Source organism: Arvicola amphibius, chromosome 10, assembly GCF_903992535.2.
Source record: "Arvicola amphibius chromosome 10, mArvAmp1.2, whole genome shotgun sequence".
NCBI lineage: Eukaryota > Metazoa > Chordata > Mammalia > Rodentia > Cricetidae > Arvicola > Arvicola amphibius.
This window is the reverse complement of record NC_052056.1, coordinates 46,625,503-46,653,188: the sequence shown is the minus strand read 5'-3', so window position 1 is coordinate 46,653,188 and position 27,686 is coordinate 46,625,503. Positions and strand designations below refer to the sequence as shown.

The 27,686-nt window shown below is 40.3% G+C and overlaps 1 protein-coding gene across 3 annotated transcripts; it reads left to right on the top strand.

Moving 5' to 3' along the window:
- Window positions 1-317: 317 nt before the first annotated feature.
- Window positions 318-25,199, top strand: Cd200 (CD200 molecule). 3 transcript variants are annotated; one of them, XM_038345518.1, is made up of 6 exons: window positions 318-444; window positions 6,808-6,889; window positions 10,582-10,908; window positions 12,866-13,138; window positions 15,433-15,576; window positions 23,926-25,199. In XM_038345518.1, the coding sequence occupies exons 1-5, from the start codon at window positions 433-435 to the stop codon at window positions 15,573-15,575; spliced, it is 837 nt and encodes a 278-aa protein (XP_038201446.1). In that variant the 5' UTR covers window positions 318-432; the 3' UTR covers window position 15,576; window positions 23,926-25,199. The 3 variants fall into 3 exon arrangements, with proteins under 3 accessions (XP_038201446.1, XP_038201447.1, XP_038201448.1); XM_038345519.1 differs by lacking the exon at window positions 6,808-6,889 and having other exon boundaries at window positions 325-444; XM_038345520.1 differs by lacking the exons at window positions 318-444; window positions 6,808-6,889 and having other exon boundaries at window positions 10,701-10,908; window positions 12,871-13,138.
- The last annotated feature ends 2,487 nt before the right edge of the window (window positions 25,200-27,686 follow it).

The following is a 27,686-nucleotide window of genomic DNA, read 5'->3' as shown; positions in this document are numbered from 1 at the left end:
ATTGCTCTTCTCCCCAAGTTTTCTATTTTGCAGGCCAGGACCACCTTCCAGCTGTACGAAGGACTGTAATCTGGCGCCCTCTACTGCTGCAGAGAGGAATGATGCGCAGACGCACGGAGACAAAACATTCATTCGCGTAGGAAAAAAAGATAAATAAATCTAAAACGAGCAAATAACCAAAATCTATAGAATGATTCTTTTACGTTTGCTCAGTCACAATAACAGAAGCGAGGGCAAAATCTGGGTCCATGGCAGGGGTGGGGACGAGGGGTGGGAGGGAGGGCGTGTCCACGACTGCGTAGAAAGCCAGACCGAGTGGGCTTTACGTCGGATTGCTGAATACCACTGCTGACAGGTGTTGCTACGATACCCTCCACAGTGGAGGAGCTCAGACCCCAAGAAGCTGGTGTCTAGCTGCGACCCAAAGCAACGATGGGCAATCCGGTGAGTGGAGTCTGGGATTGAAGGAGGGCGGAATGAGCTATTCGGAGCCTGTGGCTTTTGGGAGCCCGCCGAGTCAGCTAGGGAGGCACAGGAATCTGTTCCTTGGAGAAAGGGTCTCCGGGACTTGGGACTGCCTAAGTGAACACGGGCCAGGAGAAAGCCCAGGATCGCGGGTCCCACGGGGTGGGCGGCTTTGCTCCTGGCTGCAGATCGCACTGCGAGGAAAACATGGCTTAGTGCTCTATGGCTCCCAGAAGGGGAAGGGTAGCGCTGGGTAACCCCTGTGTTGGTCCTTAGTCTGCATCAGGGTACAGCCCAGTGATATTGCTGCTTGCTGCATTCTTGGCCCTTGCCTGGGAAGCCATGAAGCATTATCCAGTAGTGCTACAGCAACCTTCAAAAAGGATTGTCAGCTACGTGGTCGTGTTAAAAGCCAGGATATTTAGAGGGGGCCGACATTTTGAGTCTTCAGTACTGTTTACAAGACAGAAATTTCTAAAAGGATGGGTGGTCATACGCCCTATTCTTTATACACAGGAAACTGGTGGAATTGGGTGGAAATCTAAATGCAGTTAAAACCCAGGGTACTGTTTTCATAGGACTGGCAAGACCACGGGCCAGATTTTGCTTTACCTTTCTTAACAAAGGAGAATGGTGTTGTGTGAGCTGGTGTCTCCCTCCCAGCAGATGCTCTTAATCTTTGAACAAGGAATCGCTTTTCTGTTTTAAAAATAAACGGGCAGGGGAGGCTCATTTCTCCCAAGTCCTGTGGCTGCAATAAAGATACAAATTCAGACCTAGAAAGAATTGGAAAATGAGATCTATATACCTAGTAGGTGCGTAGCTGTCAGGTAAAACCCAGACTGTAATGAACATCCACCTTCTTGGTGAAAATTACAGGAGGATTTCTTTGTCTACATGATTGGGCTCTCTCTTCAATTCTTGATTGGTTTATCTTTTAGCATCTGCTAAATTCTGGAAACTGTGCTGGTGTTTTAACCATGGAATTGTTACCTTAACCCTGCGATATGACTGCTGTTTTTGCAGCAGACAGGATCCTAGGATTTTTATCATCAGAATGCTATTTTAGATTTTTGAACATTTGCATATGCACAATGAGATCTCTTGGGAGTGGGGCCCAAATTTATTCCTGTTTCATGTAGATCTTCTGTGCAGACCCTCAGATAATGGCATAATTATACAGTTCCTTTCGGTGACTATGACCATCACAAGATGGCAAGTGTGGAATTTTCTATAGTAATATCCTGTCAGTACTCAGAAGTTTCAGATGTTGAAGCATTAGGATTTTTCAGTTTGTCACCTATGCTTCAATTAATCCTGAGAGTGTACTGCCATCTTCCTCCAGGCTCCAGGGAGGTTAAATAACATATCTTACCTAATGCATCTGGGATCCACTTTTGGCTTGGGTCTGTCCTGGTTAACACCCAGCATTTTCCTCCCCTTTCTGGGAAATAGGCGGCCATTATTCTGCATGAACCAGAAGAGAATATAAATAAATACTACATGAATTTTAAACAGTGAAGCCTCGTGCTTGTCTGCTTGTTCCCCAGTCTCTGTGTTTTTTTTTTTTTCCACCATCCCCAGGCCCCACTCCTCAGTCTTATATGTACATCTGTTTTTTTTTTCTCACCCAGAACAGTTTATTTTCATTACAGAAACCAGATAATAATTTTCTTATTACAGCCTTTGCTAGGGCTTTGGTTTCATCGTGAGAGAAAGGCATAATATGTAAAAGAAAGAAAAAACCAATAATGCGGAACTAACACACCATAGTCTGTCCCTGGGAATTCCTTAAGATAAACTAAAATGTATTGACCCTTTGGCTGCAGAGCCAGAAGATACATTTTCTGGATTTTTCTAGCTTTCCAACAAAATAAGAAAGGATGGAAAACAGTCTCAATAATATAAAGAAAAATTTCTGGAAGTCCCTAGGGCACTTCAGAGTTCAAGCCCCTTTAAAGGTGGTGTCTATGAGCATAAAAAGGGGGAGGAGGAGCAGGTACTGTGGAGGCTGCATCCTTTTAAGAAGCTTGCCACTTTTAACTTCCTAAAGGGTAGTGACTTTGTTGTAAACCTTAGAACAACAAAGTCAAGAGATGTCACAGGTAGGCATGGCATATTCATCATACACTAGAGTATCCCAAAACAAATTGTCCATGCAAATGAGAATTTGCAAATATTAATAGTCACTCAGATGATGGGATTTTTAACTTTCTGCAGCCTTAAGAATGTTAGGAAACCCAACTATACCATATAGATGGATATTGGTGCATACGCCTTTATGGCTCTCTGTTGGGTTCCAGGCAGAAAGTCTAATTGTCCGGGGCTCCCTAAGTGAAGACAGAAAAGCACTCAGGTATGTGGTGGCATTGGAAATGGCCACAGGCGTGAGACCTCATCTCTTTCAGGGCATCCCTCTTGAAAGAGCTCCAGAAATACCAGGACAAGGTCTGTGATGGAGGTTCAGGTTCTATGACACTTTTAGTGGGTACAGGCAGAGCCAAGTCTTCCTGACTGTAATGCCAGTTTTCTTTCTCTCTTCCTCCTCCTATCCCTCACCCATGCCCTCCACACACAACTACCTACAGGGTACAGTTGGCCTCAAGAAAACCAGACATACTTTGTTCATCTTCCAGGATACCAAACCACAGACCCTGTTAAGAACAACTAGGCTTCTTTTGCTGCCTAAACTCCAAGGAAGACAGTGTTGATCTCTACCAGTTAATTTTACATAATGAGATTAATGTTTATGACAATGAGATGTGTGTTACTTCTCCCAGTAACACTTTCTCCATAAAACCATTAAGTTTTAGGTCATAGCTCTTTTGTAAGAAGGCATCCATGAACCAAAACAATTCCATACAGTGGAAAGGAAGAGGACATTAAAATTGGGGTGCTCCCACTGGGCACGGAAAGGAGTAGAAACCCTTGTAGCAGACTGAAGTTATTTCCAGACCTTCAAACACTTGCTTCCTAGGTCTGGGTGTGGCAGCATATATCAGTAGTTCCAGCACTCAGAAGGCTGAGTCAGGAGGATTAGCAGTTGAAGGTTATCCTTGGCTACATAGCAAATTCAAGGCCAGCCTAAACTACACGGTAGTCTATCTCAACCTCCCCCCCCCAAGAGTCATTTTTTAAAAATACACCACTTTTTTCCTCTCCCATCTAACCGTAAGTCCACAGGAAAGCAGGTATCCTAAGTCAAAGATGTTTTAGGGCAACGAGAATGCCCCACTGTTGAGGAGTGGCAAAGCAGAACGTAGTTCAGGCAGACCTTGAGAATGAAGTAGTCAGGTGATAAACCATCCTTTCACAGTCTCCCTGACCGGAAACTCCAAACCAAGGTCATTTAAGTGGCTACGGCTCAATTTATCATGGTTGCAGAGACTGTGGATAAGCAGGGGCTAATAACATACATATTCAGAATGGGATGTGCACTCTGGGTTTGTGATAGCCATGCATTGGGAGCAAGAATAATGTGGTCAAAATATCCTGTTTAAGCAACTGGATTTGGGGAATTTTGGCATTCTTGTGAGTCAAGGAGAACAAAACAGAGTCAAATGACACACTGACCCTCTATACATAATATACGCCCCAACTCCAGGAACTCAATGTTCTCTGGGAGTAGTATTTTCAAAATTGTTCAATGACACTGCAGTATTAGATTTTCCCATTTATGAAGAAGAAGGAAGAGATTGACAGGTTTGGGGAGGGTGAAGGGAAATGCTAGGCAGGTAATGAAAATATTGTGGACAAATGAATTCTAGGGAGATGATAGATAGATAGATAGATAGATAGATAGATAGATAGATAGATAGATCCCTAAATGTTTTTTCAATTGGGAATATTTTAGGTAAAAGGAAGAGACAAAGGAACTCCAGTACAACAGGGCTTGCTATGTAAAGGGACTGAAAGGAAGGCATGGCAGAGCTTACTATGCAAGGAGGAGACACAGCAATATGAGGTCTAAGAGCATGCATGTAGGCGCTGAGCTCCCAGTATCCAGTATTAGCAAATGAATGGGCACCTAGGACTCCATGAGGCATCAGGTGGGAACTTATAGCCAATTTCATAATGGCTGTTTGATTGTTTGACTCTGGAAACATCATTAAACATGATCATCTTGTCCTGACAAATCAGCAAGAGCTCGATAATTCTCACAACCATGGTTTTGAGACAGACGGTACAAAATAATTTTATATTTGTGCCTAATTTTTAAAAAGAACAATGCTTTGTGCACAGGGCAGGCTGTGTGGTGGCATGCTTGTGGTTGTGAACTGTGTAGCCCGTGTGTGGGCTTGGATCTTGCCTCTACCACTTCCTAGCTATGCTACTTGAGAAAAGCCATTTAATATCTCCTTCACATTATTCATTGTCTAAGCGTTGTTCTCAACAGCCTATTCTTTATAGGTTCTTGAAGCATTGGGCATAGTAGTTGATCTGAGTGTCAAGAACAGTACCAGGTACGTAGTGTGTTCAATAAATGTTAGTTTTAGGATCATTAGTAGTTTAGTCACCTAATGCAAGCTAAAAGCTGAAATAAATATTTTGGTACATTTTTCCTGTATGTGTCTGTTACTGTCGTTTATTCTTGTCCCCCTGGTCTCCCAAACCTGACAGTCATGTATCTACTACCTTAGAGGAAGAATGTTGTCACAGAAAGGTGGAAAAGTTTCAGAAAGCAAAATTTTGCAATGGTAATGGCCCGAGACATTCAAGCTTAAAACCACACAGGCTGAAAGAAAAGGAGAAAGTTCATCCCACAAAGACTTGCGGAATTCCAGGGTGGTGAAAGAACCAGTTTTTCTGACCCCGGGGAGATAAGTGTTTTCCAGTCTGGGAGAAGGGAAGGGCTGACTAGTGACTATGGCCAGACACCAGCATGAATGCAAAAAGGAGCATTATATCTAATAGCAGCAGTCGGGAATAAAACCTGCACAGAGGTCTTGGGGTCCACAAGAAGTAAGGGCGCGCATTTAGAGAGGACATTCATAAATTTCTTTGCCCAGCATGAAAAGAACCTGAGATGGTTCACAAGAGCACAAGAGAGCTGCCGTTTGCCTTTGAAGTGGGGATTGTTCAAATAATGGCATGGTGGTTGAGGGAAACACAAGGGAGACAGATGGCTGTATGGGAAGCCTGGTAGTCCCATGCTGTAGCATGGTGCGCTGTAGGTGCCCATAAGTTCCGGGAGTGCAAGTGCAATGCCGGAGATGGGTACCTGTATGGAGCGCTGGGGTGGTGGGAGGCTGAATGGTCAGAGAAGACACAACGTTGGTTGAAATCAAGTTTCTACCTCCAGTTGGAATGGCAATGTGAAATAAAAATGAAATTTAGTTCATGAAAATGACAGAGAAAATTGGCATGTCTTGTATTCTTTTAGTATAAAATTATAGAATTATGGCCATGAAAATGGTTCAGTGTGTGGAGGCACGTGCTTCACAAGACAGGTGACCAGCTTGTACAGCAAGTGCCTCCACACACTGAGACTCACATAAAGGTAAAAAAAAAGAGAGAGCCAAATCCATGTAGTTGCGCTCTGACATCCACACATTTGGGATAAAATGCAACCCCACCCCCATTCCACACCGTGGAGACACACACACACACACACACACACACACACACACACACACACACACTGATAGTGAATTAATTAAAAACAGAAATATAGGAACTGATCCATTTTCTGCTTGTGTCGTTTATAATGAGCTTACTTTAGATCCAATGAAATAATTCTGAGGCAACCAAAAAGCTGATCTGAACACAGTCTCTAGCAAGGCAATGCCCAGAATAACATTCCCTTAAATCGTGCCCGGGTATCTTTCAAGGAAGAGGATTCCTGGGCAAATAAAGAAAAATAAAACAATGAAGCAATTAAAAAGTAAATATTAGTACTGGCTTCTAGTATTTACAACCTTGGCTGCATTTTCAGAAGTTTGCCTCAGCAAAGCCCAAAGAAGTCACGGGTTTCTGAAGTGTTTCCCTTTTGTGTTTTGTCCTTAATATTAGCAGTGGCTGATTATTTGGGAAGGGTAATCTGTCTGACATCTGCATTTTCTCTGACAACTTAAGGCAGCTTGACCCAGAGAGGCTATGTGTTCAAGACTTTGCTCTGGACAATGGTAGCTAAAGCAAGGTTCACAGTGCCAGGGCCCACGAAAGAGCCACACTGTAGCTTTTCCCTCCCCACATCCTGAGTCCTCTGTTATTTATTCCTTTTATAGCCTTGGGTTCTGTTTCCATGCAACTCTGGTGAGTAAACTCTTGGACTCCAGCATTTCCTAAAATAGGTGTTACAAGGACGCAACCCCGTTTCTATCGTTTGCTTTCTGTCTTCAGGTATTCAGGAGACCTTTCTGCCATCTCTCCACCTACAGCCTGATTTGGGGCATGGCAGCGGTAGCGCTGGGCACAGCTCAAGGTAAAGATGCTCAGTCCTTCACCCGGAGACCTTCTGGGGTGGAGGCTGGCCACTCCTGTGTGTGCTAGGCTAGCCCACTCCTCTGCATGAATTCCTGGAGCATGCCGATCATCCCCCTTGGGGTAGTGAGCGGGCTTCTGCCCGCTTTCCACGCTTTTGTTTTCAAAGTAGCGGGACAGTTTGGCATTCTGAAGCTATCCCTGCCTGTAGATAAACTAAATTTAAGAAAAACATCCTCTCCCAAATGAAATATGACGTCAGTGTTTCACCCACAGAACTGGGTGGAGAGAGAGCTGTGAAAAACAATTCCCTGAACTTGATTTTATGGACCTGGGAATAGTTGGAGTGAAGGAACAGATAGACACATTCTTCCTGGTACCCACTTTTTACAGAAATGATATTTTAGAAAAATGCTGACTCTCAGAGGTATATACGCTTACCTTATCTCCTGTTCAAAAACCATGCTTGGACCACCTTCTCTGAATTTCCTAATTTTTCTTGTTGTTTACGGAATGTCACTGCTCAGTTCATGCTGGTTTTGTTGTTGTTTCTCATCACTTTTGGTGTGATGTCATTCATCATGAGTCTCTGGAGAAGGCACTGCCTGTGGAGCAAGGGCTTTACCCCCACCCACAGCCCCGATAGACTATGTCCATTACAGGATTTACTGATCGAGTAGCGGAATCGAAAAGGATTCCACACTAGCATCAAATAATTGCCAACTTTTCCACTAAGGGAGATCCTCTAGAGTCAAACATAGGCTTACCCATGTGTTCAGCTCTAGTTTCGATGCACTTTCTAAAAGTGAATCTGCATTCTAAAAGTAACACTTTTTCCCCCCAAATATATTCTGTAAAATCTCCAAAAAGTTTTCAGGCAACCTCAATCTCAGAAATGGGTTCTGCATACCAGAACTTCCTCATCTTTAAGGAGTTCCCATCATTAAATTACCAGCTATGTAATACTTAGTGGTCAAAGGTATAACCGGCTGCTATGCCCTCATTTGTTTTCTGTTATCTAGGGAATGTTTGTGCGGGTTCTATTTCCTGGTCATACTTGTTAGAATTTCTTCTGTTTGATTATCCACAAAGAACAAATTTTAGTGTTTTGTGCAAGTCTATACATTGTCTTCCATTTTATTACTTAATTCCCTTCTGTTGTTTGATGTAGGAAGCAGGAGGTTTGGAAGCAGGCATCTACTCATGTCAGTCTCTTTGGTACCCAGTAAATGTAGTTAGCATTAAAGCTGCCCATCAGATAGATACTTTCAGGTTTTACAGCCACTCAGTGCATCATGCTCTGGTTACCATTTGATTATGATAATTTATGAATCTTGCTATGAAATTAGCTATAGAGTTGAGAAGGATTGGAGGGAATTTCTGGTTTATTGCAGTGTAAATAGTGTTCAGAAAGAGTAAATTTTTAAGGCTAATTTCAAATTCAGTTTGGGGAAATATTTTATGTGTGCTTTGAAAAGATTATACATTCTCTCGCTAATTAGTATACATATCTGAGTAATATATATCCATAAATATAAACACATATGATGACATATAGATCTAGTATATTCAAATTAAATATAAGACCACATATGAACATGTTTATATTTTCTACATTATACTTGAATTTTTGCCTTAATGATTTAAAACCATGGATTTGAGGGTTCTGAGAGATGTATAGGAATCACTAATACTATGACTAAATTTATAAGTTGCTATTGTAATTGCTTTATATATCTCAGGGTTAGGTTGTCAGGCACATGAGATTTTATTAATAATATGTTGTCTGATGTTGGATTGCTCCCTTCATCATTTTATAATCTTTTTTTTTAACATATGAAAAGTCCTATTGGGTAAATGTTAGAATGCATACGTCTATTTTTTTGAGTTTTACTTTAATCCTTTGCTTATAAATATCCCTATGTGTGACATTCTGGGGGAATGCCATGGCCTGGCCTTCTGGTCTGCTAATTCCTCATTCAGTAGTAGCTATCTGCTAAGTTGGACAGTATTAAGATTTTATATTTCTTGTTCTCTAGAACTTATGCAGGATGTCCTTCTGTAAATGTGTTGCTTTTATTGGTTAATTAGTAAAATTGCTTTGGCCTATGGCAGGGTAGAATATGAAGGCTGGAAAGGATATATAGAGAGTAGGCAGAGTCAAAGAGATGCCATGTAGCTGCTGAAGGAGACAGATGCCAGATCCTTACCAGTAAGCCACAGCCTTGTGCCAATACACAGATTAATAGAAATGGGTTAATTTAAGAGTTAGTTAATAATAAGCCTGAGCTAATAGACCAAGCAGTGTTGTGATTGATATAGATTCTGTATAAATATTCGGGTCTGGGTGGCCTGGAAACATAAGAACAATCTCTGGTTATAGATGGGCATCATTTGTTGACAGAGGTTTCTGTCCTGCCTGGTCCCACAGCTATTCAGTCCCAAAGAAACACACAGAGGCCAGAGGCCTACTTTAATTATAAACTGGTTGACCTTAACAGGCTCAGTCTTCTTGTGAACTAACTCTTACATCTTAAATTAACCCACAATTCTTGTTTGTGTTAGCCATGTTGCTTGGTACCTTTTATCTGTGAGACATTCTCATCTTGCTTCCTGTGAGTCTGGGTGACAACTGCAGACTGAGCCTTTCCTCTTCCCAGAATTCTCCTGTTCTGGTCATCCTGCCTATATGTCCTGCCTGGCTATTGGCCAACCAGAATTTTATTAATCCAGTACAAGTGACAAATCTTTACAGGGTACAACAAGACCATTGTCCCATATAGATCTTTAATTTACAATGTTGTTTTTTTACTCACCCATATTCATGCCAAAATGCTTATGGATTTAATGCCTGAATTCATTTGTTGTGAGTTCTTGGGTATAGCATTTATTACTCCTCTTTTATTATATTCCCTTTCTCAAATGTTCAGTAATTTGCAATTGGTTATTTATTACATAGATACTAATGCATTAAGTTATTTGTCATGTATAAAAGGCCAGCATTGTAAAGAAGAAATAATTACTATAACATCTAATGAAAATAGAGAATATGAAGATTATCAGTCAGTGTCAAAACCTCTTGATTTTGTTGGGTACATCAAGCCTCCCAGTGCATCATCCTGTATATCATTCTCCTTGTGTGTTTGTGCCCAGTCTTGCTTTCCAGAGCATGTGTCATCTGTGATGCTTCCTTTGCCTGTGATGTTTCCCTCCTCTGTGGTGTTTCCTTCCTCTGTAGTGTGTGTGTGTGTGTGTGTGTGTGTGTGTGTGTGTGTGTAGTGTATGTTTGTGTGTGTGTGTGTATGTGTGTGTGTGTGTGTGTGCGCGCACACACATGAACTCACCTAATAATCTTATTCCAGCTGGCATTTTCCTGCTCAGTCATCCTACTTATTTTCAAACTCACAGTGATTTTTCATCGTTTCTGGTTTCTAAGCATTTTTTTTGTTATTATATTCTGCCTCTGCTTTTAAAATCAAACACATTTCTCTGCCAACATATAGGCATGTACATACATTTTGTTTTTGTCTTTGCCTTTTTCGTTCATTTCTGTATTTGAGTTTCATCCTATTTGTTCCCAAATTATTTGTTACCAGAAGTCCATACGTGTGTGTGTGTGTGTGTGTGTGAATGTATGTGTGTATGTATTATGTAATGAGGTTCTAAATATAGAAATATTCTTTTTGTTTGTAGTGGAAGTGGTGACGCAGGATGAGAGAAAGCTGCTGCACACACCTGCATCCTTAAGATGTTCTCTGAAATTCTCCCAGGAACCCTTGATTGTGACATGGCAGAAAAAGAAAGCTGTGAGCCCAGAAAACATGGTCACTTACAGCAAAGCCCATGGAGTTGTAGTCCAGCCTGCATACAAAGACAGGGTAAACATCACTGAGCTGGGACTCTGGAACACAAGCATCACCTTCTGGAATACAACCCTGGACGATGAGGGCTGCTACATGTGTCTCTTCAATACTTTTGTTTCTGGGAAGCTCTCAGGGACAGCCTGCCTCACCCTCTATGGTGAGAATCTGTGAGAATACATTCTTTCCTTTTCAGAAATACTATTTCCAATAGCATTGGGAATGTGGTTGTAGTGCCTGGATTTTCTGGGTCATAAGCATGGACGGGTTCACTAGAAGGCACTTAGCCTTTCATGCCTGTTGTGGCTGTTACTGCAGGGCTTGGAGAGCTCTAGGCACTGCACTGAATTGGTTGGCAGGAACTGTCTTCTCTGGGGTCTTGATGTCACAAAAATTTAAGACAATAATGAGGGCAACAAGTTCTCCACAGTAGTTGTTTGATTTTCGACTTGATGTTTGGACAGCAAATGTGCAATATGTTATCTCCACAGCCCTTGGCAACTTCTGGACAGAGGCAGATTAGTCTAACCTATAGCCAATATGATGTCTTTCTTATTTTATTTCAAGGAAGCTGTTTCACGATTACCAAGGGCACAGCCAGCATAGGCTTTTCATAACGAACTGGCACCACTGGGAATACAACAGGGTACAAAGCATTCTTTAAACATCCCATAGGTTTAGTATGGTGATATTATTTCCCCATTGCTGACACAGGGCTGTGATGAAGCATTAGGAAGTGGTACTAAGGATAACTTTGTAACATTGCACATGAGGTAGTGGTTTTAGGAGGGAGAAGAAAATCCTGGCAGAGTCATTACACATATTGAAGCAAGGCTTTAAGAATGCCAAGAGACTTGGCCATGGAAAAGGAGGGGGTCCACTAGGCATGAGAATGTGGGACATGTGTTGGATGCAGGATACTTCATCTATGATAGACTATCTCAATAGTTTATTTGGCTTTCTTCTTGATTTTCACATCTTTGTCTGTTTCTCTCATTCCCTTCCTTCATTCTCCCCCACCCCTTTTTCTCCCTCCCTCATTCTTCTCTTCTTTGTTTTCCTTGCTGCTTCTCATGTTTTCTCTTTTCTGTACCTTTTCTTTTTTTCCTATGGTGGGTTTTTTTTTCTCCTTCTCATTTTTTTCTCTGTCTCCTAAATTGGGAATCTTGTTCTCACTCACAATGAATGACCCTTTCTACATCAATTCGTAAAAATCACATTCATTTTTCCTTTTGTCTCTCCCAGCACTTACTGATGCTTGGATTTTGGGCACCCTTCTACAGTTCCGCTTCCCCAGCTACCGGGATCTACCTATCTCCTGAACCTACAGGCACAAACAGGCTTCCACTTACCACTGGCTTCTAATTAACTTGTGAGCTTTCAGGCCAAATACAAAAGCATTCGTTTGTGGAGGTTGGCAGAAATAAGGTTTACATTCCAGTAGGAATGAAGTTGTTAGCTTGGGAGGCCTATTGACAACAAGAACAGGCTGAAGCTAGTGGGAAAATTAAATGACTTTCCCTGCTCTGTAAGGTGATCCCTGGGGCCCTTCTATTAGCCACTCTCTGATTTTCCTAGTTAGGAACTCGGGGTTTCTAGCCTGCATTTTAGGTATGTCTTCCAACCAAGTCTTTCTCTTTATCCTTTCCTTCTCTGCCTCATTCAGCTTTTTGCAGAAAATGACTATTCCTCTAAACCACAGGCTCGGGAAGCCGGGCCCTGCCTGGCGCTAATGATAGGTACAGAGTACACATGCAGAGGTGCTGATGTGGGGATGCTGTCAACTTTCTGAGAAATGCTGAATAAAAGCTACTGCTCACACAAAAGATACAGACTTACACTGTGCAGAGGAGAAAAGGATCATTTGCTGTCTTCATCTCTCTCTCTCTGAGCAGTCAGTTTTACTAGAGAAAAACTATGGACTCTCGTGAGACGTTTGGACTCTGTGCTCTCCACCGGAAGGGTTGGGATTCATTCAGGAGAGGGGCTGTCATCTTTTCTGTCTAGTTCCCACTGTCTTTCCGTAAGGCTCCTTCCCTCATCCCTGTGAGAAGATGCAGGACCCACGTGAGGGGCTTAACTGATGGCAGGCCATGCGTTTTTTTCTTTTGTCCCAGTACAGCCCATAGTATTCCTTCACTACAGCTATTTTGAAGACCACCTAAACATCACTTGCTCTGCGACTGCCCGCCCAGCCCCTGCCATTGCCTGGAAGGGCACTGGGACAGGAATTGAGAATAGTACTGAGAGTCATTTCCACCCAAATGGGACTACGTCTGTCACCAGCATTCTCCGGGTCAAAGACCCCAAGAATCAGATTGGGAAGGAGGTGATCTGCCAGGTTTTACACCTGGGCACTGTGATTGACTACAAGCAGACTTTGGACAAAGGTAAGAGGGGGGGGGCAAGGGAGACTGGTGCTTCTATGTTTGTGCACCTAGAAGAGGGTCATGGTCTTCAGAGACTTTCAACTGCTCAGCAAAGGACATAGTTGAGAGAGAACGAGGCAAGTGTAGCAAGAGTTGAGGGAGCAAATAAAGCAAGTTTCTCTGTAGTCTTCCCATCCGAAGAGGTGACATTCACAGGCCTCAGTAGCATGAAGCTGCAGAGAGTATTGAGCAGTATGTTTTACACACACACACACGCACACACGCACGCACGCACGCACGCACGCACACCACTATAATTAAGTTGACTCTCTAATTACGCATGGTAAAAGATTAAACAACAAACACCAATCAAGAAAATACAATTACAGCAATCTGCTTTAGTAAACATTTGTATTTAAAATCCCTTTAAGAAAAAAAAAAAAACATTGAATATAAGCATGCAGTGGGAAAAAAAGAAGTTGATCTGAAAATCAAGGCAACTACTCCATGACCAAGAGAAGCAGCATACAATACACAGTGTGGATACACTGGGCAATTCACGTGCTTTGTGGGGTAGGAGGAGATCATGTGGGATGTGGTCACACTCCTCAGAATAGCCCATGAGCTAAAATTTGTGAATTGTTCCTTTCTGGGATTTTTTAAAATATATATAATTTTGGATGACCTAACAGCTAACTGAAGTTTCAGGAAGTAAAATTGCCAGCAAGAAAAGATAGGAAAACAGCGTATTGATTTACACACTTATAGCTGATAACCATCAACGTGGAACTACTATCTAGGCAATCACAAAACCGTGTGTTCAATACTGTGGTAAGAAAGCCATGGTAGACCATGAAAGTACCAGAGGTGAAGGATATGGGTCCTCAGATCATTCTGGAGAGTTAGGAAGGTTTCCTGGAAAACCCCATGTCTGTGATGAAATCTTTGGATAATCTTTACTGAGAAAGGCCCTGTCTGAAGGTCATTCGTCTTTTAAGAGAAATTGCTCACCATTCCTATGGTTTTCTATTCTCTCAGACAATTCTTTCCAAATCCTTTCTGGGACTCATGGATGCCAGGAGTGAGGACTGTGTGTAAGTGACTACAGAGGGCTTGGTTTCAGAGTGAGGAGCTTGACAAACATTGCTTTGCTTTCTCTCTGTAGTTTTAAGGCATTAACTCTGGAGTGACACACAGTAGTAAGCATCCTAAAATGATGGCAACTGTGCAGGGCGTGTTTCAATCACTACAGCCTAGAAGAGCTGTCCATGTCATCTTCTTGCGCAGTGGCCTCCGGGAAGTAGCTCCTATGGTAGTATCTGGGATCTCTAAAAACTCAAGGCTAGTTTGAAATTGGGTATTTAGTTACCTTTTGGGCAAAGGGCCTTGTGAGCTGCATTTGGACTTTCATGAAGAGAGCTTCAGGATCAGCCAAGGCCAAGAGCAATGTCTTGAGAAACAAGAACTTGAATAGGAAAATTAGTTCTTTTCCAAGAATTCTGAGTTTGACCTACATGAAATGTTTGCTCTTGTTTGCAGAGTGTTTGTTTATTCCCTGGAACATGTATTGATGATGCCAAGAGCACGGTATGCAGCTCTAGAAACCAAGGAAACGGGACAAACCCAAAGGCTTTGAGTTCAGTTATGAAAAATCTATTATAGAGAAGGTGTACGATGCTTCCTTTCCCTTTGTGTTATCAACACCAAGGAGCTAGTGTTTTGCTCCATTGGGCACTGCTGGAAAAAGATTTAGTAATGAGGACATAGATTGGAAGAAATGCAATAAAACATTGAATGAATTGCTTCCAATGATTGGCATCATGGGATTCATAATCTCCCCTTTATATCTCCTAGTATATTTAAATTTTTCTTTAATGAACCTGTCACCTTAGTGTAACCTATAGCAAAGAATATGAGTTTTGGAGGCAAAATGATTTGACTAAGCCTTGGCTCTTACATTTTCTACCCTGGTATTAAGCTCAGTTAGTCTCCCAGGTTAGGAGTGGTAGCCTTTTGAAGTCTGTTAGATATTAATAACATTTAACCCCGGGAATGTTTTCTGGACTATGTTAGGAGGCACTGGCAAAGATCTTATTATATGTAACTGCATGAAATATGTGGTCTGTCACTAATATCTAAATGTTTCACAAATTCTATGAGGCTGTAACTAGGTCTGTATTTTAGGATAATTTTAGGTGAGAGTTCAGTTGTCATTGAAAGTGATCGTACTTGTGGCTTTGTGGCTTTCTTCACTTTTTGCCTCTGTGGCCTCCTCTTCTGAGTCCCCTTTCCCATTCTCCCCTCACTCCCCGCAGGATTTTGGTTTTCAGTTCCACTGTTGCTAAGCATCGTTTCTCTGGTGATTCTTCTGGTCTTGATCTCAATCTTATTATACTGGAAACGTCACCGAAATCAGGAGCGAGGTGAGTCGTCACAAGGGATGCAAAGGATGAAATAAGGTAAATATCATTCTTTTATAATAACTTGGGGTTGTTTAAATATATAAATAAGGGGAACAGCACTGTTGTGTTTTTTGTTCATAAAATACAAATATATTATAAAATATAAAATTGATGCTGTTTAAGAGAACCTATAAGCTTTCTTTCTCACAAGTAGACATTTCTGCTTTTCATTTTCTAGAATAGTTTAAAGTTTATCCTAAAAGTTAAGAGTTATAGTTCTTAGGAAGTCAGTAGGAAAATACTGATTGAGTCACATAGGTATCTGGTGACGTCAAATAAAGAAATCTTGTGCCCATACAGCAGAGACCTCTCCACCACTTAATAAGGACAAACTTTTCTCATTTGACAGCAAAAAGACCATCAGACCAATTAAGAGACCATGAAATCACCCAATGTCATCACTCAAGAAATAGTACTTCTAGGATGCCCCAAACACTATCAACACAGAAGTGATTCACACATACAGTTGGTATTTCGTAGTATTCTGCCTGCCTTCCCAAATTGGGAATTTCTCTTTATCCCTTCATAACATTTGCCATGGAATTATATATAAATAGCTATATATGTGATATATATTTCTCAATAAATATTCATTTATTAAATGAGTGACTATATGGACCTAGCATAAATAAATTTTCTTTTTTTAATATTTTTTTAAAATTTTATTTTACATTCCAACTACAGTTTTTTCCCCAACTTCTCCTCCTTTCCCCCTCACCTCCTCTTCAGACTACCCCCCCCATCCATTCCTCACAGTGGGTAAGAGATTCCATGAGGAGTCATCAAAGTCTGGCACATTAAGTTGGAGCAGGACCAAGCCTGTCTCCTCTGCATCAAAGCTGAGCATGACATCCCACCATAGGGAATGGGCTCTAACAAGCTAGCTCACACACTAAGGAAAGATCCTTGTTCTACTGCCAGGGGCCTCTCAGTCCAAGCTTCTCCACTGTCTCCTAAATATGGAGGGCCTAGTTCAGTCCCACGGAAGCTCCACTGCTGTTGTCTAGAGTTCATGAATTTCTACTAACTTGGCTCAGCTGTTTCCATAGATTTTTCCATCATGATCTTGACTCCCTTGCTCGTATATTCGCTCCTCCTTCTCTTCAGTTGGATTCCTGGAGCTCAGCCTAATGCTTAGTTGTGGATCTCTGGATCTGGTTCCATCAGTTACTGGATAAAGAATCTATGGTGATAGCTGGGGTAGTCACCAATCCGATTACAGGAGAAAGCCATCCAGGCACCCTCTCTTCTATTGCAGGGAGTCTTAGCTGTGGTCATCCTTGCAGATTCTTGGGAATTTCCCTAGCACCAGGTTTCTCCCTAACCCCATAGTGGCTCTCTCTATCAAGATCTCTCTTTCATTGCTCTCCCACTCTGACCCTCTCTCCACTTGAACATACCATTCCCTCACGTTCTCATCTCCAATTCTCTCTCCTTTACCACCACCTCCCCCCCCCACCAGTTTACCCAAGAGATCTCATCTAATTCCCCTTCCCAGAGTGATCCATGTGTCCCTCTTAAGGTCTTCTTTGTTACCTAGCTTCTTTGGAGCTGTGGATTGTGTTCTGGTTATCCTTAGCTTCACGTCTAATATTCACTTAGGAGTGAGTACATACCATTATTGTCTTTCTGGCTCTGGGTTACCTCACTCAGGATGTTTTTTTCCTAATTCCATCTATTTGCCTGCAAACTTCATGATGTCATTTTTTTTTACAGCTGAGTAATACTCCATTGTGTAAATGAACCACATTTTCTTTATCCATTCTTCAGTTGAGGGGCATCTAGGATCTTTCACCTTCTGGCTATTATGAATAATAGTGCTATGAACATTGTTGAGCAAGTGTCCTTGTGGTATGATTGAGTATTTTGGGGGTATATGCACAGAAGAGGTATTGCTGGTCTTGAGGTAGACTAATTCCAAATTTTCTGAGAAAATACCATACAAATTTCCAAAGTGATTGTACAAGTTTGTACTCCATCAGCAATGGAGGAGTGTTCCCCTTACTCCACATCCTCTCCAGCATAAGCTATTCTCAATATTTTTTTATCTTAGCCATTCTGACATGTGTAAGAGAGTATCTCAGATTTGTTTTGATTTGCATTTTCCTGATGATTTAGGATGTTGAGGAATTACTTAAATGTCCTTTGGTCAATTGACATTCCTCTACTGTGAATTCTGTTTAATTCTGTACCCCATTTTTAATTGGATTGTTTAGTGTTTTATTGTCTAGTTTCTTGAGTTCTTTATATATTTTGGAGATCAGTCCTCTAACTGATGTGAGGTTGGTGAAGTTCTTTCCCCATTCTGAAGGCTGTCATTTTGTCTTATTTACCATGTCCTTTACCTTACAGAAGTTTTTAAGTTTAAGGAAGTTCTGTTTATTGATTGTTGCTCTCAGAGTCTGTGCTATTGGTGTCATATTTAGCAAGTGGTCTCCTGTGCTAACACATTCAAGGCTACTTCCTACTTTCTTTTCTATCAGGTTCAGTATAGCTGGATTTATGTTGAGGTACTTGATCCATTTGACTTGAATTTTGTGCAAGGCAATAGATGTGGATCTATTTGCAATCTTCTACAGGTTGACATCCAGTTATACCAGCACCATTTGTTGAAGATGCTTTCCTTTTTCCATTGTACCATTTTGACTTTGTCAAAAATCACTTGTTCATAGATGTATGAATTATTATCAGGGTCTTCAATTCGATTCCATTGGTCTAAGTGTCTGTTCCTATGTCAGTACTGAACTGTTTTTTATCACGCTAGCTCTATAGTGGAGTTTGAAGTCAGGGATGGTGATGCCTCTGGATGTTCCTTCATTGTACAGGATTGTTTTAGCTATTCTGAGTTTTTTGTTTTTCCACATGAAGTTGACCATTGTTCTTTCAAGGTCTGTGAAAAATTGTGTTGGAATTTTGATAGGGATTGCATTGAATCTGTAGATTAGTTTTGGTAAGATTATCATTTTTATTATTTTGATCTTCCCTATCCAAGAGCATGAGAGATATTTTCATTTTCTGATATCTCCTTCAATTTCTTTCTTCGAAAACTTAAAGTTCTTGTCATATAGGTCTTTTACTTGTTTGGTTAGAGTAGTCCCAAGATATTTTATATTTGTGACTATTGTAAAGGGTGGTATTTCTCTGATTCCTTTCTCATCCCATTTATTATTTGTATATAGGAGGGATACTGATTTTTTTGAGTTAATCTTGTATCCCAACACATTACTAAAGGTGTTTATCAGCTGTAGAAGTTCCTGGGTAGAGTTTTGGAGGTCACTTATGTATACTATCGTATCATCTGCAAATAATTTTCAAAGGTATTTTCCCAATTCTCTTCCTCTTATTGTAACTCAATACCCAATGAATGCCAGCCAAGTCTTAAACAAGATAAGGCATCAGAAAATAAGATTGCCACTAAAACAAGGGAAGTGAGAGAAGTGAGTTATGTTTCGAGAAAGAAACATTTCTTTGTTTTCTGAAGGCTGTGTACAACCTATTAAGCACAAAGCTGTCGTTTTTATTTTTTGATTTATTTTGTTTTGTTTTGAAATGGAAATTTCCTAAGGTGAAGGGGTAACATGGGAGTTTTTTTCCATCTCAGATAACTGAACTTCAGGGTCAGGAAAGAAAACAAATGTTGTCTTTGAGTGATATTTTAGGATTGAATTTAAAATATCCCTCGAATTCTACCTTCTTTTCCTTTTTGCTTTATGTTTTGAGGGTTACTTTTCATGCCCTCACAACGTTTTTGACCAGTTCATCTTGCCTAACCCTTAAATCAACAACAGATCAATTTATATGACTTGACAAAATAAGCAATGAGCCTACAACGTCACTGACCCTTTTCTGAAAGTAGATGAAAGGATTTGTTCAGTCTGTAAGATTATAGATCAGACAATTTCACAGCATATAAGCATAAGCCATGTTAGAGCACAGGCTCTCCCTACAATATCAAAGGCAGAAATCTCTTTGATTTTATTTATCCAAACATTTCAGTTTTTCAATTAGGAAATGGGAGCCCAGATAAAGAAAGCAGCCTCCTCGCAAGTCATAGGCAGTTCTCATAAGCAAGGTGGAACTTGAATGCTGTTCTCCTGACCCTCTCCTGCCTGGGAAGGAGCTCCTGCTGTCCTTCATTATAAACCATTCCCTGTTTCAAAGAAAAAAGTCTGAAGCATTCAAATTCATTTCTTAAAGTTCATTTTGACTAAGAGTTATATTTGTTTAAGCCCAAGATAAATTTCACTAGAAAGGTATATTTGCAAAGGAATATTTCTTGGTTCATTAAGCAAGTCTTAGATTTTCAGAGGAATACAATTGCTAAATGCAAAAAAAGGCAGTTATTCAAATTGGAAGAGGTTGAGTTACGTTATAAAGGTACACAAATGGCACAGCCAAGGAAAAGAAATACAGGTTTTTTTGTTGTTTCTCTGTAAATCATAAAAAACGTTCTAACTTACAGCATAACAATTCATTGTCCTACAATACTTTAGGTCAAAAATCCAACACAGGAGCCACTGTCAAGGTGTCTTCAGGGCTATCTTCCTTTGTGCAGGTTCTAGAAGCAAATCTATTTCCTGTATTTATCCGTGTGTCTCAAACAGACCTATCCATTGCTTTTATACCCCCTTACATCTGCAGAGCTAGTGATGACCACTTAGGTCATTCTCAAGTTGAGTGTCTCCCTGGCTCTCTTGCCTCCCACTGTCCCTCATAAAAACACATGTATTTCTGGGCCGGCAATTAAATTGCATGGAAAACCTCCTCATCCATGTAACAGATTACCTTCCCACATTCCTGTAATAATGATAGGGATGGTATAGAACCACAAATGCAAAGACAGGCTGGAGTAAACAGAGACAGCTGGTACCTGGCTCCCAAGTACACGCATCCAATACCTGTAATTCCTTAGCTTCAGCTTTGTTCAAGGCAATGCTGTATCAAAGGACATGAAAAACATGGTCAGACCCTCTGAACCCATCACTTTGGCTTTCTCATTCAAGCTTCATCTACTTCCAACCAAACGAAACTTTGTTTTCAATATTTCCAAAATCATATTTTGTGTTTCCGGTCTTTAACGTAAAAATGTAACTTCTGCTTTCTGTTCTTTGTTAATCATCACTAACTGTAACATTACCAACACCAGTTCTTTTAATTGGAACCTCAATTATAACTACTTCCTGCTTCTCTCAACTCATATGCTCCTCAAAGCAGCAAGTATTGCTTAGTCATAGGTAAGTCCACTTGGACTTTTTGTAAGAGAAGGTAAAATGATGTTAGACAGGGCCAAACTGGTCTTTCCCATCTATCGTAACTTAATAAGATGGAAGTTTCTGACTAGGCATGACAGCACATGTGTGTAATGTCAACCACTGAGAGGTTAACACAAAGAAATCTCAATTTTAAGGTTAGCCTCATATATAATCAAAGACCACCTAAAGAGAAATATATGAAGATTTCTGAGTCTCTACTATTGAGAGAACAATATTATGAAGCCATTATAGATTTCAAGAACCTGAGTATTTTCTTTATCAGTCCTTAAAATCCCTACCAATGAGACCCAATTGATATCAGCAGCTCATACACAACATAACTCTTAAAAAATTCTTAGAACTAATAAGTACCATACTTGTGATACTTTAATGTACACAACACACACACACACACACACACACACACACACACACACACACACACACACACACGCACGTCAGTATAGCAGGTAGAAGTATGTGTTCTTGGTGAATTTTTTTCTTCCACAACTTCAGTGCAATCTTCTATCCCACAATAGGATATTATGGAAGCTTTAACAGATCAGAAAGCACCACAGGGCAGCCTATTTCTTTTTTTAATAAGCAAACCAGACAGAACTCACTGTGACCTGTCAATGCTCGCAGTTCTAAGACTGTTGTTCCTGGTTTGCAAAATATACAACTTTCCGTCATATTTACACAACAAAGACAAAAGATTAGCCTTGTATTTTGTAAGTCCTTTGATGATTGTTTTAATCTAAATATTACTTGGGTTTTCATCTTTGAAAAAATGTGTGTGCTAATAATTTCAACTTCATTATTTATATTACTTTTTAAGCTGATAAAATTGCATAAATAATGTATAATACTATGCTTTGAACGTATGTACAAATTGTGGAATGGGGAAATCAAGCTAAGGAATACAACTTCTTTATTATACTTTAAACCTTTTTATAATGAGAACATTTACGAGCTAAGAAATAGAAGAACGTTGTGAAGATTTTAAAAGAAATGCATGCTATTAAAAAATGCTAAAAAGCCAGCACTAACTAGCTTAGGGACAACCAGGAGAGTTGTTTTTGCCAAATTATTTAGTACAAATGTTTTGGTCATGGTACATTTCAAGCTACCAGCAATTTAATCAGTGGCCCACGCCATTAAAGCACCATTCACATCCCTGAGTCACTGCAAACTTCCAGGACATGCTGGCTTATGTGGATACCAAGTCTGCGGTCCTTTGTAGTTTCATCAATGTGTAGTTTCGTCAGTTGCACCAATGATGAAAAGGAGGAAAGCTGGAGGAGGTAGACAGAGAAGACATGGGGTTCCAGCAAGCTGGGTTTGAGGAATCAGAATTCAGAAACTGATTTGAGCACAGGAATGGAAGTAATTGGAAGGGAAAACACATGGTATTGATTTCACCAGCTGGTTTAGGAAAGTGTGGAGCAAGATAAGATGAGAAGGGAGAGAGGATAGAAGGTATATATATGTGTATATATATATGTATATATATATATATATCTCCTATATATATATATCTTCTATATATATGACAAAAATCTATACATATTGAAAATATTGGCAGTATAATTTGTTTCATTTTGAAGACGTGTATTTATTTTGATTAAGTTGAGTTGTTTTGGGGGAGGAAAGAGACCTGATGATAAGTAGGCTGGTTATTTGCTAATATTATATATATATATCCGTATACATACATATACATAGGTACACATATATGTATATGTGTACATATATGCATGCATATATATATATATATATATATATATATATATATCAGACAGAGAAACCATAAACGAAGTAATGGATAAGGATATGATGAAACGGTGAAAATGGATTTGTGAGAAAACCATATATGGCATACAATGAAAGTGGAAAATGAATGGGAAACAGGAGCCACTATGTGAGACGAATAATCTGAGGACAGCTTTTCTGAGGTGGCCACACTAGGACCTGGAAACAGAGAACAAGGCTGTTGTGGAGGACAGCAGAGATAGTTGATCTGTAGCAAAAGAATCACACATTTGAAATCTCAAAGAGAGAAAAGCCTAAGGACTTTAGAACAGTCCTGCATGAAGCATGGTCTGGGGAGGGTTTCCCATCCAAAAACTACTTCTTACTAACTGCAGTAGAGGAAGTGTTTGTTGAGACTAAATAGATGGTATGATAATAATTTGACAGGATATGTTCATGTCTGCTAAGTACAATAGTTAAAAAGTCAATTACCCAATATATGTCTGGCCTTTTCTTTATATTATAATATTTAACATGTTTTAAAATACCCAGTTGTGTTAGGAGGGAAGGTCGTGCTTTCATGAAACATTGATGGCTAATGCTGCCAAAAATGTTGGCATCTAAAATATGCAGAATTTTGAAAGACCCAGTAAAATGACCTAAGAGTACAGAGAGAGGGGAGGAGGTACTAAGGTTAACAATTTCAAGCCTATTATCTCACTGCTTACATTCCTTATGGGGGAGGCTGATATCCTCCCACTTTACGTGCTAGGAATTAATAACTCTTGAAAAATATTTCTGTCTACTTAATAACTCTTCCCAACCTGATTTTCAGCAGGGGGAAATGAAACTCAGCGGGTCTCAGTGAGACACTCTCAGGTCATTTTGGCATTCTTAAACATGCACCTTTCTTTGTAGTCTTAGACGACTCTCTAATCCATTACTGGGTTAGAAGTGTCTGCTTCCAGTTAGTGTGTGAGCCCAGCCCTTGGGAGACCAAAGAGGTAGAGAGATTGTTGCTAGATCAAGGCCATTCTGGGCTTCACAAGAGTCAGTGAGTTCCAAGATAGCCTAGACTACACAGTGAAACTCTATCTTAAACAACAACCAAAAAAAAAAAAGGAAAGAAAGGAAGGAAGGAAGAAAAAGAAAGAAAGAAAGAAAGAAAGAAAGAAAGAAAGAAAGAAAGAAAAGAGGGAAAGAGGAAAAAGCAAGAAAGAAGGAAAATAAAAACTAACACCAAGAAATTTCTGTTTCTTAATCTTTCTGTTGTTAATTGCTTCAAGTATGTGGAGAAATTACAAATGTCCAGCACTGACACACTTCTCTTTCTTTTATCCAGAACCCTAGAGAATTATCCAGAACCCTGACAGTTTTTCCCTGGTCTACTTGAATCTGATGTGAAAGGAAAGCAGGAGGGGAAGGTCGTTCTTCATGGGACCTAAAAAGAGCAAAAGACGCAGAAGCAAGCATGTGAGGGATTTGACTTTTGGCTGTCATCCTGGGTCCTCAGTGTTTGCATTCCAAGAGGAAGTCGTGTGCCTCAGGTCTGTTGTAGGACTTGATTTCGTCGAACAATGCAGTGTCGTGCTGTTAGAAATGCACCAAGCTTAGAATCACAAGTGCCAAGCTGGCTCTCAGGCTGACTTGGGCTCCCACCAGAGGGGGGGAAAAAACCCTTGTAGTATATTTACCTCACAGAGCTTCCTCGTCCTCATACAGCTTAGAAAGGAGTGGGACCAGATAATTTGCCACGTAGTCTGAAACCTGATGGAATTCTAGAAAGAAAGATGAAGAATAAGCAAAGGAAGAAGCAAAGAGAAAAAATAACACAGAAGGGTCCAAAGAACTTCTGAGACTACCTTTTGCCTTTCTGTTGGTGTCCTAGCTCTGCTTTTGTTCGGAGGTCCACGGTGTGTTTCCCTGTCGTTTGAGTATCTAGTCTACTACCTGCTACGATTCTGCTAAGTGTTGGCCTTGCTAGACTCCTTGACCCCCCTGCTGCTCTCCACGTCTTTCTATGAGGGTAACGATGATGAAAATAGGACAGAATTTAGTGTGAAGTAGCATTGGCAACCGTAATGTGTCTGTTTAACTTATTTTTATAGCACGTATTCAGTATTGTTAGTCTTAGCCAGTAGTTCACATCTTTACAAAAGCATGCTTTCCCTGTCCATTTGGCCCACACTATCACCCTCTTTTAGGCCATCCCAAATCCTGCCCCGTGTAATAACAATAGATTATGAAAAGAGATGTGTAACAATTCCCTGTATAGCAGCCAGGTGTATATGCTCTCTCTATCTCTCTCCCTTAGCTTCTTTTTCTGTAACTTGACTTTTCACAAAGAGAAGGCAGTTCTGAAAACACAATCCCTTCATTCTAAAGGCATCCTGAGCCATCCATTCTCAACCCTTTGACACGACTAGTGAAGTTGTTTTCTGTATCTTTTGCTTCGTCTGTCTCTTTGCAGTGACCTGGGAGTTCAAGTGTAAGCTGTTTTCATTGTTGAACTGGATATTTATATACTTGGTATGCTTTTTATGTGTTATTTAATTCTGTATTATTTCTTATATTTGTATTAAAATACTGAGTGATTAAAAGTGTCAACTAAATGCATACTTGATGTGTGGCAATCCCTTGAGAAATATAGAAATAAAGAATAACACTTGGATTTTCTCTCTGTATGTGAAATCCTCAGTGGACCTGTCTGACTACTCACAAGACTCTTCCTGGGGTGTCTCTGGTACCTCAGCTGAATCAGTGCTGGGTCAGAGAAGGGGAGTGAAAGCAGCTTCTCCAACACGTTGTCCTCAGGACCCAGGCCTCTCATTTTTAACACATTGTTGAGGACCACAAAGTTTCTATGTAGAATTAGTTATGTATCTTGACATCTTCTATATCTGAGATGAAAATTAAATTTTAAAGGGAAAATATGTGAGCTCCCGGAGCACGGCTGGCACATGGAGCCATCAGTGTTGTGAAAACCACATACCAGAGTTTCTGATCAACTCCATAGCACACTTGCAAACGAATGAGAGTTAAAGGACAAATAGTTCATTGGTGCTGTTGTGAAAATAATTTTCATTCAAAAGGCCCATTGAAATAGTCTTGGAACAATACTAAAGATGGATTCAAATTAAAGTCTAGGCAATACTGCTATGTATACCTTTTGTTTAAAGCAACTCCTTCTTGGACAGTTATCTTCACAATACCTAAGTTTTTCACCGTTGAGTCATCCCTTTATTAAAGCTATTGCCTTCCTTGGAGTTCACCTTCCAAGTTCAGAAACTTCAGAGAGCCCTAAACTAATCCTTATAGTTCATTGCTAGTTTAATTTAAATCAAAATGTTAAATGGCTTAGCAATTGCCTACCAGAATATCGAGACACTTGGACTTAAGCCAGGTGTGTTTGATGGAGAAGACAAGCAGAGTTAGAAGTAAAAAGAGGAGAGGCAATCAAGAGCGTGCTTCCTTGCCTGAGGAGGCAGATCGTGAGTGCCACATCAGGCACGCTCTCAGCAGGCCTCTTTCTACTGCCTCAGCGAGATCAGCTCTTGCACTCACTCTGAAGTTTCAGCTGAGAAGGCTTCTTGTGTATTTATGAATTAGAAAGAATAGTTTGAACTTTGCATTAAAGCCAACCTGGGAAAGTTGTAAACTTTTTAGTTCATGCTAACTCAGTCTTGTACATCTTTGCTAAAATTTTAGAAAAATTCCACAGTGATAACAAGGCCATTCAGAACTAGGGGGAATAAAAGAACTCTTTGATGCTAAGCTGAAACTGAAGGTGAGGTTTGGTTCTCTCCCAAGTTAGTCACCGTCCTGAGAATGACTCACAAATACGGGCACAAAGAGATCAAAATCCATGCTATTACTACACACTGTAGGCTTTTCCTTGACACACAAAGTTCCAGATCAGGGCAATATAGATAGCAATGCCTTGTCTAAGCAAATAAAGAAACAAGAAAAACTTAACTAAACTAAAACAAAACAACATCGCCCAACACCATGATTCTCCTGAACTAACTTTTTCTCTAGTTTTTCCTATCAAGATCAGGATTTCACGTTCTAAAATTATTTCCTCAGTATGCTTTAGTGATTGAATTGTTTATTATTCTCAAAGTATTCCAAATTTGACCTTAACGTTCCTTATAGTTGCTCCAGGCTAATTAATTCACAGTACTTCATAGAGCTATAGTAAAACTCAAGCAACTCAAGTTAGGTGCAAATACCATAGTCATTTGAGCCTCCAGAGTCAGAAAGGTATTTAATCTCATTTTTATATGTATCAAAAATGAGGGTGCAGACAACACTAGACATATGCAATGGGGCTAACATTCCAGCTCCAACTAGTACATGTTTATTCTGTTCATTTTCTGCCTCCCTTACTCTTTTATAAGCATCACGGGTAATATTTTATTGGCTAATAAATCTTTCCTGGTCTGGGGATATTGCTCAGTTGGCAAAGTGTTTTATACATGCCTCACATGTGTAAAGCCTCAATTCTCTCCTCAGCACTGCATAAGCCAGGTATGGTGGTGATTCCATGTGATTTTATGTGATTACACAACTGCAATCACAGAACCCAGGAGGTGGCAATAGGCAGATCAGAAATTCAGTTGCCCTTACCTACCTAGCAAGTTCAAGGACAGATGAAGATACACGAGACCCTGTCTAAGTCAAGTCAAACCAATCAATCATGCAATCAATATTCATTGAATGTAGTTTTCTTCATTCAAAAATTATGGGAGGGAGGAGAAATTCATACAGTGTTGCCTTGGAGCATCCTTTGTGCCCTATAAAGGCATACATGACTAAATTCTCCAGTAGGAAAGAACTTTTAAAAATTGACAGTTACGGGGCAGGGGAGATGGCTTAGTCAGTAAAGTGTTTACTGCACAAGCATAAGGACCTGAGTTCCCCAGCACCCATGTTAAAACCCACGTGCAGTGGTCCATGCCTGTAATTCCAGTTCTGAAGCAGCACTGGATTCTCTGGATTACAGTCGTCAACTGCCAAACCCAGCTTTTGATGTGAGTGTTGGAGATTCACCTCAGTTCCTCATGCCTGTAACAATGGAACTAGGAGGCAGGCAAGAGGATC